Below are 14,764 nucleotides of genomic sequence, written 5' to 3' on the forward strand. Positions count from 1 at the left end.
CCAACTCAATGGACATGAGTTTGAGCAAGCTCCGGAAAATGGTGAAGGACAGGGAAGCCTGGAATGCTGCAGTCCATGGGTTGCAGAGTCAGACATGACTGAGCGAATGAACAATTATATGCACTGTTAAGATTACACAAGTGTTTAATAAAAGGATAAACAAGAGCTTAGTTTCCTCCTGGGGGAAAAGTAGGAGGGAAAATCATCAGTAAAGTGCACCCAGTGATAAAATTGTATTTGTAACGCTTTATTTAAGGCGGGTGATAGGTACTTGGAGGCTCCTATTTAATTCTCTGTATGTGTGTGCATGCATGCACACACTCCGTCGTGTCTGACTCTGTGACTGTGCCACCACCTGGGAAGCATTACAGTCTACATTTTCATTAAAAAAACAAAAACAAAAAACAAAAAAAACAAAGAAGACTCAGAGCGTGCTTCTCTTGGAACAGGTTTGTAAACCAACAGGGTTTGAAGCTGCACTTCTGCCACCATGTGGCTCCTTGAGGTATTACATGCACACGACTTGCAGAAAACTCAAGTCTGAAACCGGAGAAGGCAATGGCACCCCACTCCAGTACTCTTGCCTGGAAAATCCCATGGACGGAGGAGTCTGGTAGGCTGCAGTCCATGGGGTCGCTAAGAGTCAGACATGACTGAGCGACTTCACTTTCACTTTTCACTTTCACGCACTGGAGAAGGAAATGGCAACCCACTCCAGTGTTCTTGCCTGGAGAATCCCAGGGACGGGGGAGCCTGGTGGGCTGCCGTCTATGGGGTCGCACAGAGTCGGACATGACTGAAGGGACTTAGCAGCAGCTGCAGCAAGTCTGAAACGGAGAAGGAAATGGCAACCTACTCCAGTACTCTTGCCTGGAAAATCCCATGGATGGGGGAGCCTGGTGGGCCGCCGTCTATGGGGTTGCAGAGTCGGACACGAATGAAGCGAATTAGCAGCAGCAGCAGCATTAAGTCTGAAAAGGGGCATTGTTATTTATTCTCAGGTGCAGCGTCCCAGGAAAGTGACCCACAATGAGAGCCCGAGTGTCCACCACTCTGTATGTAACCAATGCTAGAAGCCTATTTGACCGATTGTGAACGGTGCTTGACGACAGCACAGAAAGCATGACATGATGCAAACAAAGGAAACCAGACCCCAACCCTACACCATATGCACAAAGAATAACTCAGCGTGGATTACGGACTTACACATAAGACCTGAAACTATAAACTTCCAGGAGAAATCAGAAAGGAAAAGCAACTTGACATCCGTCTTGGCAACGATTTTCTTCATGTGACCACCAAGAACGCAAGCCACCAAAGCAAAGTCGGCAAGTGGGACTACACCAAACTGAAAAGCCTCTGTCCAGCAAAAGAAACAATACAAAAATGAAAACAAAATGTACAGATGCGAGAAGAAATTTTCAAATCACATGTCACATAAGCAGTTAATACTCCAAGATGCATACTTAAAAATGTATACAGCTCAAAAGCAAAAAAATAAAAAAAAAACATTTTCCCAAAGACTTACAGATGACCAACAGGTACACAGAAAATGCTCCACATCACTACTCATCAGGAAAATGCAAATCAAACTACAATGAAATGTCACCTCACACCTGTCAGTAACGCTTTTATGAAAAAGCCAAGAAACAACAAATGTTGGCAAGGATGTGGGGGGAAAAGGGAACCCTTATGCTCTGTGTGTGGGAATGTCAGTGTGGGCAGCCACTGTTGAACAGAGTAGGGAGGTTCCTCAGAAAACTAAAAATAGAGCTACCATGTCACCCAGCTATCTCACGTCCGGGTGTATACTGGAAGGAAATGAAATCATGATCACAGAGACAGCTTTGTGCTCTCATGCTTATGGCAGCACCACTCACAATGACCAAGACACACAGACAACCTGAGGGTCCATCGCTGGGTGAACAGATAAAGAAAATTTCTCTCTCTCTCACATACAGGCATGCGCGCACACACACACAGAGGAAAGCGTCTCAGCCATAAAAAAGGACATCCTGCCATTTGCAAAAGCATGGATGGACTGCTAGGGCATTACACTAAGTGAAATAAATCAGACAGAGAGAGACAAATACTATGTGATCGAATCTACACACGGAATCAAACAACACTGAACCCACAGAAACAGCAGAAGGGTGATGCCAGGGACTGGGCTGGAGTGGGGAGGGGAGATGCTGGTCAGAGGATACAGAGCTGAGTTCCAGTTATGAGACGAATCAGCTCTGGGGATGTGCTATCCAGCATGGGGACAGTAATTAACAATACTGTATACGCGAAAGTCCTTTCACGAGTAGACATTTTATGTTCTCACCACAACAAAATGGTAATTATGTGTGGTCATGGGTGGGTTAATTAACCTTATCGTGGTAAACGTGTTGGAAAACTATATACGTGTCTCAAATCATTACATTATACACCTTAAAATCACATGAAGTTACATGTCAAATTACATCTCAAAAAAGCTGGAAAAAAGGGAAAATTTTAAAAACATTATGCTATGAAGCCTAGTCAGAGGTGATGAGAAAGTTACTGGTCATGAACTGTAGGGAAAAAAAAGGATGAATGTAAGATACATCCGAGATAGGAAGGTTAGATTAGTCATAACACCAGCAAAACCAGGTGAGATGGGCTGGCGTCCAGACACAGACATTTGCCCTGGTAGGCAAATGGGGGACCTGTGTGTAGACTCCAAATCCAGGAGCGAAGAAGCAGGAAGAAACCATGAGAAGACGCCAGTCCACAGTGTGAGGCTGATGTGCAGACCCTGGTGCTTATCACAGCAGACCTCACCAGAGATCAGCACCTCTCTTCTGAACACCCAGGTCAGAGAGACGCAAACCTACAGCATATACCCGGCGGTCTTGAATAGACATACAGAAACAGGTCCTCGTGTGAGATCGTGTGCACTCAGGCACTAACTTGGTGAAGGGAGCAGACCACTGGCTTAACTACATTCTGTTCACTCTGTGGGGTGGGGTCTGTGATGACTGTACAGGGGTGTTTGCCCTGCCCCTTATCCTGGCTGCACCCCACAGCTGACCCCAGGTCTGTGCGGGCTCAGCCCCTCCAGTGGGAGCAGGACTCAGCATCCAGTTGAGACTCGTAAGATGGGGAAATCGACAAACAATGGGATCGCACTAAAAAGGAACAAAATAAATTAGCCACCCGCCCAAACACACACATACACAAACCTTCCCATAGGTGAGCACAGGTCTGACTGCCATGTGCTGGGCTTGATTCAGATCACCCCACATCCCACAGATGTCCCCCCTCCTCCTCCCACTCCCACCAAGGTCAGCTCCCAGGTGCTCTGACAAGTCTCCAGTTTTCCTTCCACAACAGGAAGGAAGGACGTTTGCAAATTCACGGTCATCACAAGAGTCCATTCATGAGGATCAAGTGAGGATTAGTTTGATCTGGCCATTGCCACAGAACTGGATTTAACTTGAGAGGGTCTGAATGTAGTGATGTCTAAAATTTAATATCAAACAGAGTTTTCATGACTGCTCACCTCCTCCATGGCAGGGTCAGCAGATTCTTTTTTTCTGGCAGCACCATGAGGCTTCTGGGATCTCAGCCTGCCAATTGGGGATCAAACCCCAGACCCTGGCAGTGAGAGTACCGAGTCCTAACCACTGGACCAAAAGGTCAGAGTATGACTATTTCAGGCTCTGAGGGCCCCAGGCCTCTGTTGTGACTTTTCACTACCCCCCGTGGCTCAGAGGCAGCCCTGGATGACAGCTAACAGACGATGGGTTGCGTCCCAAGACTGATGTTCGAATAGCATGTGATTTTCACACCTGCATTTTTTTTTCAGACATTAAAAGCTGTCAAAACCATTCTTGGCTCACAGGCTGTGGCTAGGCTTGGGCTGCAGACTGAACCACATCTGATAAACACACATAAAACACCATTTACTGTATAACCATGAGAAAACAGGTTTTTCTTTATAAAATGCTAACTCCTTAAGCAATATATCGGACAGCAGGTTCCCAAAGTGAATGCCCCAAAGACCCCCAATCACAGCCTTCACAAGGACAAGTGCCGGGTTTACAACAACAGAAAGACAGACCCCCAGCTTCCATGGTGCCTGCAGCAGCACAAATGATGGAATCAAGACAGAGTCTGACCCAAACACACCCGCCCAGCTCAGGCGGGGCAGCACTCCCGCCGGGACGCCCCACACAGAGAGGAAGACCACAGCTGCTGGAGTCAAGAGGAACAGGACTGTGGGGCTCAGGAAACAGACACACCCTTCTCTTCCAAATCGGTTGTGTCCGACATTCAGGACTTCATCTTCTGAAAAATTCCAAACAGGTGTTTCAGCATCACTGACCTCTACTTGATGCCTACTGCCCAGCTATCCATCTTCACTCTCTCCTTTTTTTAAGATTTTTTTTTAACGTGGACCGTTTCTAAAGTCTTTATTGAATTTGTTACAATATTGTTTTAGTTTTATTGCTTTGGTTTTTGGCCAAGAGGCATGTGGGATCTTTGCTCTCTGACCAGGGACTGAACCACACGGCCCTGCGCTGAAAGGTGAAGTCTTAACCACTGGACCACCAGGGAAGTAAGTCCTCTTCACTCTCTGCTTCTGCTTGATTTTTCCTTCCTCCCAGCTTATAAGACGTCATGCTACTGCTGCTGCTGCTAAGTCGCTTCAGTCGTGTCCGACTCTGTGCAACCCCATAGACAGCAGCCCACCAGGCTCCCGTCCCTGGGATTCTCCAGGCAAGAACACTGGAGTGGGTTGCCATTTCCTTCTCCAGTGTATGAAAGTGAAAAGTGAAGGTGAAGTCGCTCAGTCATGTTCGATCTCGACCCCATGGACTGTAGCCTACCAGGCTCCTCCGTCCTTGGGATTTCCCAGGCAAGAGTACTGGAGTGGGTTGCCATTGCCTTCTCCATAAGAAGTCATACATGTCATTCAATTCTATTAAAGTTGTGATAAGAAAAAAAATTCTGACAAACCTCTTTACAAGGTTAAAGGTTAAAGCTAGAATACCCCCAGAACATCTTCACCTGACAGTTACCTTCATCATTCTGAACAGCAACATGGAAATGTCACCCACAGAGAGAAATGCTTTTCAGCAGAAAGCTTTCTTTGCCCCTCAGATCACATCTAAGATCTGCCTGATAAAAAAGTCCATTTGCAAACAAGTCCATTTGTTGAGAGTAGAGGTTTACTTTAGTTCACTGATATACTGGAAAGCTGACTGGCTGGGCAGTCTACAGCAGCTTCCTACACACCAGTCCTAATTGTAAGATGTGAGCCCTGCAGGGCTTAGGCAGGGTCAGAGGTGACAGGCACAGCCTGACACAGGGCAGGAACCCACAGCTGGTAGTTATCACCATAAACAGGACACTGAAGAACGAGCTGAGAATTTAATGTGAGGACATGTGGGAGAAGTCTTTTAAGAGAAAAGCATTCCTGGTGGCTTTTTTTTTTTTTTTGCCATGTGTGATCTTGGTTCCCCTACCAGGGATCAAAGCCATTCCCCCTGCATTGGGAGTGTGGGGTCTGAACCACTGGCCCACCAGTGAAGTCCCCAAAGAACCACATTTCTCTCTGCAAATGGAAAAGGGGAAAGAAAGAAAATGCACACAAGGAAATTCTCCTGGTTTGTGGCGATGGACAGAGAGGGTTGTGTACTTCTCTATTTCACACACAAACGGAGGGTTGCATGTTTCCCTGTTTTTCACACACACACACACACACAGCTGTGTGCTTTCTCGTTTCTTACACAGCACACACACACACAGGGCTGTGTGTTTTTCTATTTCTCACACATACACATACACACACAGAGGGCTGTGTGTTTCCCTGTTTCACACACACACAGATACACACCACACACACACACACACACCACTGGTGGAAAGGACCAAACTTGGCCTGTGCTGGTAAATTGGCAGCTTATTCAATTGTCAAGAATTCACAATATTTTAACTGTCCTATTTAAAAATAGGCTTCTAGAAAACCTCAGAAATAGAGTCACCATTACAATCATGAGTTGTGGTGGGAGGGAATGACTCCTCTGTGTTATCAGAACATGTTTGTGTATGTGCTTCTGTGCACTTTCCTACAAAGGTCTGCACACCACAGAGCCTCAAGGTGGGCTGTGCGCAGTAAGTCAAATTTAGACCCTGCTGACCCATCCACCTGCTCCAAGCACCTCTGGGCTTTCTTCTCACATCCTTGTCATGGCCTCGTTGGGTGCACCTTCACCAGGGATGCGGGACAGGACACTGAACGCACGCACTTGCTACGTATCTCACACCAAGCTAAGCCCCCTCAAGGGCCCCCACTCCCACCTCGTTTCCACGGCACATCGTCACCTCCACATGGCTTGACCACTGATGCAACCACCTAACCTAACCACGCAGAACACTCACCTGTGCAGCTAACAGCACTGCCCACATCTTTCGGGGTTTGGCAGCATACCACTGTGAGATCTCAAGGCTGAAAGAAGGGGCTGACAGAGCCAGACTGATGATGGGGGCAGGCAGGGGTCTCCTGCCTTAACACACAGACACAGACCCCCAGCCTCTCCAGAAGACTCAACTGTAGACCCCACAGCCTGGGATATAACGCTGCGCCAGGCATGCTCAGTCCTGACTGACTCTTCGAGACTCCAGGGACTGTAGCCCTCCAGGCTCCTCTGTCCATGGGATTCCCCAGGCAAGCATACTGGAGTGGGTTGCCATTTCCTCCTCCATGGGATCTTCCCAACCCAGGGATCAAACCCACGTCTCCTGTGACTCCTGCATTGCAGGCGGATTCTTTACCTGCTGAGCCATCGGGGAAGCCCCATATGGGATGGATTAAAGAGGCTGAATTTAAGAATTATTTCCTGGGCTTAGAAATTGAGGTTCAGGAAGATTCATAAATTTCCCCCCCAAACAAGTCAAAATACCTAAAGTAAGGGGACTGTGCTCTGGCCACAGTGTCAGTTAACTTTAATTAAAACAAAGTGTTTTCCATGTCCTAGCTACAGAGGACGGTTACTGACCTGCAGCATGTGCACAGTTAAAAAGTATTTTATAAAAAGGGGAAAGTAAGTAGCATTGAAAACCCTCATCTTTGCAGAGAACTGCTGAAATAAACAATTATTTTGAAAGCTATATTTGAGGTATACATTGAAAACTAGCATTAAACAGTAATTTTTTTTGCTCTTTTTTCCTATCATATAGAGTATTTTCATCAGTTTATTTATGAACGGGAAAAAATGAGGCCGTTTTTTCAAAGAGCCTAACAAAATGATGTCTTTTGCAGAAATAGAAAAATTCATTCTAAAAGTCACAGGAACCTCAAGAAACGCGACCCTGCCCCAAGCCAAAATATCTTGAAAAAGATGAAGTCTGAAGTTTCCTAACTTCCTGATTTCAAAATGTACTACAAACTTCCAATAACGTAAATAGTGCAGTGCTGGCAAGACTTCAGACGCACAGACCAATAGGAGAGAACTCAGGGCTGGTAATAAACCCTCCACATACAGCCAAATGATTTTCAACAAGGGTGCCAAGACTGCTCAGTGGGAGAAAGTGCAGTCTTTTCAACAAATGGTGGGAAAAATGTCCTCAAGCATTCATTTAAGCAAAAGAATAAAGCTGGACTCTTAACCTCATGGTATAAAGAGAAGCTGACTCCAAACAGCTCAGATAAAACTCTTAGAAGAGAACACAGGAGAAAAACCATAATATTAGATTTTGTTACAATTTACTGGATATGACCCCCCAAAAAAGAGCAACAAAAATAACACCAGGCAGTGGAACTGTATCAACATTAAACATTTCTGTGTGACACGGGACACAATCTAGAGTGAAGGAGAACCTAGAGTCGGGAGAAAGTCTGGGTACACCACATATGTGACAAGGAGCTCATACCTAAAACCTGTAAAGAATCAACACAACGACAACTAGATACAGTGAGCACGGTGGGCAAGACTGAGATGGAAGTGAAGCGGGTCAAAGGCAACTAAGGAGGCAGAACCACAGGAAGAAAAGGATGAAGGGGAAATTCCGAGAACCTTTAAAAATACTTTCTGCTTTGCTGGAAGAGAAGTCTGCCCTGTCACTTATCCGGCTCCAAGTGGAGTTGAAGCCTGGGAATCCCATATAAGGGCGCTCACTCAGGGCTGTTTCCGCAGGCATGTCACAGCCCCCGCCCCCATAGCGCATCTGAAAATGGCATTTGGGAGAGGAGGTCTCTGGCAGCAGCATACACATACATATTACAGGCTGAGGTTTCCATCCTCAATAGCCAGGTGACCTGCCAAGACACGTCATCCTTGCCCAAACACAGTTCAGCATCTGGCGGTTTTCCTGCAGTGGCAGCTGGTGGTGGACACAGAGGCCGTGTGGCTGTCATCCCCACAAGCAGCCCTTCAGTCAGAAACATGCTCACACTGCGGTGACGCCCTGCCGCCCATGGACAGGACTGTCCCGTCTCTGGGGAAGCCGCCTTCCAGCCCAGACTCCCTCCCGGGCTTTGGAGCGGAGCCTCTGTGCTGGGTGAGCCTCACACTTGTCTCAGCTCTGCGCGGTCCAGTCCGGCAGCTACCAGCCAGGCAGCAACTTATCTGAATCGAGACGCGCTTTATATGTGAAATACACGTGGGATTCCTGAGAAATGTAAAATGTCTCAGCAACTGTTAACATGATCGTAGTGTGGATATAGTCTGGACATGGTAGTAGTTTGGCGTTTCGAGTCACGTCAAATCTATTATTAAAATTAACTTCATCTGCTCTTTTCTGCACGTGGTTGCTAGAAAATTGTGCAAATGTGGCGTGGCTCACTTGATGTATTATGGACAGTCGTCCTAGACAAGATCACAGGCCTGTTACAGAATGAAGAGACATGGCCCAGAAACCATTCCGAGGACAAGGCACTGAAAACTCGGGCGCCTCCGTCCAAGCTCAGGGAACAGGAGGCTTTGAATCCTCTGAAGGTAAGCACGCAGCCCAGGGTGGGGGTCGGGGCAGCCTGGCCTGGAACCTGGTCTCCTCACCAGCAGGCTGGACTCCTGTCTGTAAAGTGTGTATCAAAACTCCCTCCAGGGCTGCAAGTACTATAAACAAAGGAATGTGTTTCCACCATCAGCAACACTGATGTTGAGTGAGTTCTCAACAAACAGACTTCCCTTTCTTTCAGGGCCTTAGAAGTCTTGTAGACACACTGAGGAGCTTCACTCACTGGGGTGAGTCACGGAGCCAGGGAGAGACTTGGATCCCACTGGGCGGGTGGGCAGGCAGGCAGGCGGGCAGGCAGACAGCCTTCAGAGTTCAACCCCTCCTAGGGCCCCGCCCACTTCTTCCTCTTGCTGCTACTGCTGCTAAGCCGCTTCAGTCATGTCCGACTCTGTGCGACCCCATAGACGGCAGCCCACTAGGCTCCTCTGTCCCTGGGATTCTCCAGGCAAGAATACTGGAGTGGGTTCCCATTTCCTTCTCCAATGCATGAAAGTGAAAAGTGAAAGTGAAGTTGCTCAGTCATGTCTGACTCTTAGCGACCCCATGACTGCAGCCTACGAGGCTCCTCCGTCCATGGGATTTTCCAGGCAAGAATACTGGAGTGGGGTGCCATTGCCTTCTCCACTCCTTCCTCTTAGATCCTCACAAATCATTACAATTAACTTCAAAATTCTGGCAGCGGCTCAGGACTCCTTAGGACTGTTATTAATAACTCATTGCTTCCATCTAAATTTGAATGTTGCTCTGTCCTAACTGTAGCACGGATACATCCTTTACTGACGGCGGGGTCTGGTCAGACACATAATGAATGAGACCTTCATAATGGCCTGAGAAATGAGCAGTCACACTGAATACAGACTTTCAATTACTGACCAGGTGAATCAGAGCCGTCACCTCTGACTGAGCAGCCCGGGCTTCATTTCTGGATGGTTTTTGGAAAAGCCACTTTTATGATCTCCTCGCAGTTGCTGCTGGCACCGTGCTGGGCTGGCAGCCCCAAAGACTCTTTTCCTCACTTCAATGATGTTATTTTCTTATTCTCCACCTAACTTTCCCGAAACACTTGCCATCACTGATTACAGGTGCCAACCCTTCTGGGGTCTGGCTGAAGGAAGCTTCACAAGCATGCCAGGATCTGGTCTCCAGGACCCCTCCCACCATGACAGCAACACAGGGTCTGGGCAGGGGGAGAGGGAAGTGGAGGATGACCCCTGTAGGATCCCCACCATGCCCCTTTGAGAAGGTGGGGGGATGGGCAGAGCAGGGTGAGGAAGGGAAAGGGAAGAGAGGGGAGGAGGCCGAACAAGGAAAAAGCAAAAGAAGGGAAGATAAAGTCTCTGCAGCAGTGGTTGGGCACAGGAGTAGGGGGGTGGCTCTGAAGAGGGGAGAAAACACGTGAAAATCTCAGACACTAAACAGAACGTGGTTCCTTTCAACCCTGACCTCCTCCGGGAGTTTCAGGTCTTTAAGGAGGCAAGCTCCAAATATGCAAAGTAAAGTAAAAACCAAAGCTCAAGAAACAGTTTGGTGGACCCTCAGAAAGTTCAACAGAGAATTACTATACGCCTTGGCAATCCCACCTCTGGGTCCCCACCCCACGGAACTGAAAGCAGGGACTCAGACGGCCGCACCCCCAAGTGCACTGCAGCACTCCCACAACAGAGAGCAGGCAGGAACTACTGTGGGTCCCTCGACAGACGAGTGGTGACAAAATGTGGTCCATCCACACAGTGGAGTAACAGCCGCCCCAAAAAGGAAAGACATCCAGATGCATGCCGCAGCAGGGGGGGCCTCAAAGTCATGCCGCTAAGTGGAAGGGTGATGCCGAGGTCACATGTCATACGACCCACGTGTGTCATGTGTCGTGTGACCACATGTCACATTCCTTTGACACACTTGTGTCACGTGTTGTGTGAACGTGTCACATGTCGTATGACCCATGTGTACCATGTGTCACGTGACCCACTTGTGTCATGTATATACAACCCCCTTGTGTCACGTCTTACAACCCACGCATGCCACGTGTTACATGTCCCACTCGTGTAAAGTGTTATGTGACCCACTCATGTCACATGACCTACGTGTATCACGCATTGCGTGACCCACTTGTGTCACGTGTTGAATGACCCACACATGTCACGTGTCATATGACCCACTCGTGTAAGACACACGACCAAGTTCAGAGGCAGGAAATGCATTGGAGCCGTTGAGGTGGGGAGCAGGGGTGAGGAGTTAGGGCTTCAGGTACACAGCACTTGACGTGACGGAAAGTCCTGTCAATGGAGAGAGGTGACGGTTGTACAGCATCATGAATATAGTTAATGCCACTAAAATGTATACCTTAAAACGGTTCAAATGGAGAGTTTTGTGTTAGAGGTATTTTACCACAATAAAAATAATTAAAACAGACCAAAAAAAAAAAAAAAAGGTAGGGGCGGGAGAGAATGTTTGTCAACCACCTAGATCTCACCAAGTACCAAGCTAGAACCCTTCTACATACGTGATCTCAATTAATCCTCCCTGTTCATAGATTACGCATTATAATCATTCACAGATGAAGAATCTGCAACTCACATAGTAAGTAATTGGTTCAGAATCATAGAAGTGGCAAAAGTAAGATCTGAACCCAAGTCTGGTCACCATAAAAGCCATGCTCTTCAGCTATACCTCAGTGTTTCTTTCAGGATAACCAGGCCCAGTGAATAAGTCAGTGAGGAAGGCGGCCCTGAGCCAGCCCATCAGCAACAAGAAAGACCACAAACAGCTGAGCCCAAGAACTCAGTGCCACCCCCACATCATGTGCAAGCGAGCTTCCTTCTAGCAGCAAAGGAACCTCCTTTCAGCACAGGATTAAATCCCATCAGTACACTGCCTAGGGCGTATCTACCTCTTCTCGCCCCCACCAAGATGACTTGGTAAATCTATTTTTCCATTTTTCATGTTCTATGTACCTGACCCCCCAACTCTAACCTGAAGGGCTAAAGCACCCAATTCCCCTGTCGATACCATGGGATACTTATAGTGACTTGTGGAACATAAAGGGACTTCCCAGGTGGCTCAGTGGTAAAGAACTCGCCTGTCAATGCAGGAAACACCAGAGACCTGGGGATTCAATCCATGGATCAGGAACATTTCCTAGAGGAGGAAATGGAAACAATTTCAGTATTCTTGCCTGGAATAGCCCATGGACAGAGGAGCTTGGTGGGCTACAGGCCATGGGGTCACAAAGAGTCAGACACAACTGAGTGACTTAGCATGCACACATGTGGAACATAAATACTTTCCTACACATGCCCTCACATCACCCACCCTTTAACTCTAGTCCACAGTGCAGACGGATTACTACAGGCTAACGACAGGCTCAGTCGCAGCTAAGATCTGTCCTCCATTTTGCCCTCCTTCTGAGGACGAGTGGATCCTCAACGTGTTGTAAGAACTTGGGAGCAAGACCTAACTGAAGATCACTGCAAGACCTCTGCTTTAAAATAATAAAAACACTTTTTTAAAAAAGTTCCTGTAAAGGTGCTATCTTTTCTTGGGGGACCCTCAGGGCTACTGACATCAAGAAGTTATCAGTGAGACTGCAGACTCCTCCAGCCATCCTGAGGAGGCCCGGGTCCCCTTGCGCCAGCACGGAGCCCCCACTGCAGGATGTCCACGCCCTGGTCCTGCTACACCGTTTCTCTGTCATCTGAGAAACTCTCTCTTTTCAACTTTTTTTTTTCTTTCTTGCCCCTGAAAAAGATAATTCCCTTCTCCTGATCACTATAATTATCCCATATTTCATGGTTACGTGTGGTTGTATTATGTATATATATGTGTGTGTAACATAAATATAAATACATTTATAATAAACTCCCTGATCCATCACCCATCCCATACCACAGGACTATTCCTGAAGATTAGCTGTAAAATGAACAGTTTCATAAATACATTTACATCTCTAAGGAAATTCACAGTGAATCCTGAATAAGGCAAGAGATCCTTTTGGAGTGAATAATGATCTTGTAAATGTTTTACAAATGCAGACTTGGTGCATTATTTTCCTCCAAATGTCCTGCTGATTTTTAAACAATTACCATTAATGAGTAAGAATAGCTCCCCCAATCCTCACGCTGTTTTTTCTCACCACTGCACGACCAAAGTTCACTAACCACAGCGTTAAACAGTACCCGTTTGCTGGTCTGTTTTAAAACCCCAGACAGGATCTGAGTTAAAAATATTTAACATAATAAAATCCCAAAAAGCATTCCTAAGGTCTTTTATAGCAAAACTCTGCAGGACCATAAACTGGAGGACTAAACGTTATCAAGGTTGTTAACAATTTCTCTGCAAACATAGGGAGTAACCTCCCTCACCCACCCTGCTGTGAAACCCATAAAACAACAGCTGCTCACACACACATTGCACAGTCACACACACACCCAGGAAGCAAGACCACCTTGCTGCCCTTTGAGGCAGGGAGCAGACATTAGCATTGCCAAAAGCTACTAGGACCCCTTTCTGCTTCTGGGTTTGCAAGTTTAGACAAACATCTTTTGAGATTTGCTTCCAAATGACTGAGAAAGACAAGTCAAGAGGAAAACAAACCCACAAGTACAACAGTGCCTTTGTCTGGCCACTCTGGGCCATCCCCTCCATTTCTCTGGAGGCCGTGGGGGTCCTCTTACCTGCACATGCACAGCCCCACCTGTGCAAGGGTGTCCTTACCTGATACTTCCACACTCAGGGACAGGCCCCTCTCTGTGTGTCCACCCTTATTCCACGGGCTTATCAGGCTCGGGAAGCCGGGTTGCCATCACAGCGTGTTATCTTTAAGCTCCTGTTTCCTACACTGAATAGAACTTCCTCATCTCAGCTCCAGGTCTGGTGCCCTGAACTATATTTAAGCCTATGAAGCCACATTGAGGATTCTTCCTGCACGCAGTCGAGCCACGTGATGGTTACATGATAACCCGGTGGTTTCAAGTGAGACGACACCCCGATGTCACAACTCACATCCTGCTGGGCTGTTCTACAGACTTTACTGAGTTGCCAAGTTCATCCACACTCACTGAAGGCACTTGTAACGTGCAGGGCAAGGCTGAGAAAAATGAATGGCAACGGGTCAGCACAGAAAGAGCTGAGCGCCCTGGGTATGGACGACACCTTCACCTCTGAGCAGAGCATCTCTGGGGCTTTACAGAGCAGGTTGAGCAGCTGGTCTTTACTTTGCCTTCCCTGTAAAATAAACCCAGGGCTGGGAGGCCGTGCTCCATTGGGCTGGGCAGTGGCGGCAGACCCTTATGCCCTGGCTGAGTCACGGCTGGGGCCGCCTCGTGCCAAGCTTCCACTGAGGAAGAGTAGGGGGTGTCTGCTGGAGTCGAGGGGCAGCCTTCCTCCTCCTGACACAACAAAGCTTCTCCGCCCGGATTCACGAGGACTCAAGACTAGTCCAGAACCGACTCCTTTAATGCAGAGCAGAGTCCTGATGTCTGATTCCTCGTGGTGGTGGTGGTGGTTTAGTCCCTAAGTTGTGGCTGAGTCTTTTGTGACCCCGTGAACTGTAGCCTGCCAGGCTCCTCTTTTCATGTGACTTCCCAGGCAAGAATACTGAAATGGATTGCCATTTCCCCCTCCAAGGGATCTTCCCGAACCAAGGATCGAACCCACATCTCCTGCACTGGCAGACAGATTCTTTACCACTGAGCCACCAGGAAAATGAGGCAGATCCGGAACAAGAAAACAACCCGTCACCTCCATTGGTTGCCCCAGCATAGAGCCTGAGGAGGAG

General features: G+C 47.7%; 1 protein-coding gene across 4 annotated transcripts in view; it reads right to left on the reverse strand.

Moving 5' to 3' along the window:
• LIMS1 (LIM zinc finger domain containing 1) overlaps positions 1-14,764 on the reverse strand; it is an 82,783-nt gene that overhangs the window by 39,876 nt on the left and 28,143 nt on the right. Inside the window, exon 1 of one of the 4 annotated variants that reach the window (XM_061432533.1) lies at positions 13,702-14,290. The exons of 2 other annotated variants lie outside the window; for them this stretch is intronic. Coding sequence is in view for 1 of the 2 variants with exons in the window: in XM_061432529.1 (XP_061288513.1) it covers positions 12,068-12,123 (56 nt within the window). In the remaining variant the exon portion in view is untranslated. Of the gene's footprint in view, positions 1-12,067; positions 12,555-13,701; positions 14,291-14,764 lie in introns of those variants that run through there. One more of the 4 variants, XM_061432529.1, reaches the window with a different exon arrangement.

This window comes from Bos javanicus, chromosome 11 (assembly GCF_032452875.1).
Source record: "Bos javanicus breed banteng chromosome 11, ARS-OSU_banteng_1.0, whole genome shotgun sequence".
Classification (NCBI taxonomy): domain Eukaryota; kingdom Metazoa; phylum Chordata; class Mammalia; order Artiodactyla; family Bovidae; genus Bos; species Bos javanicus.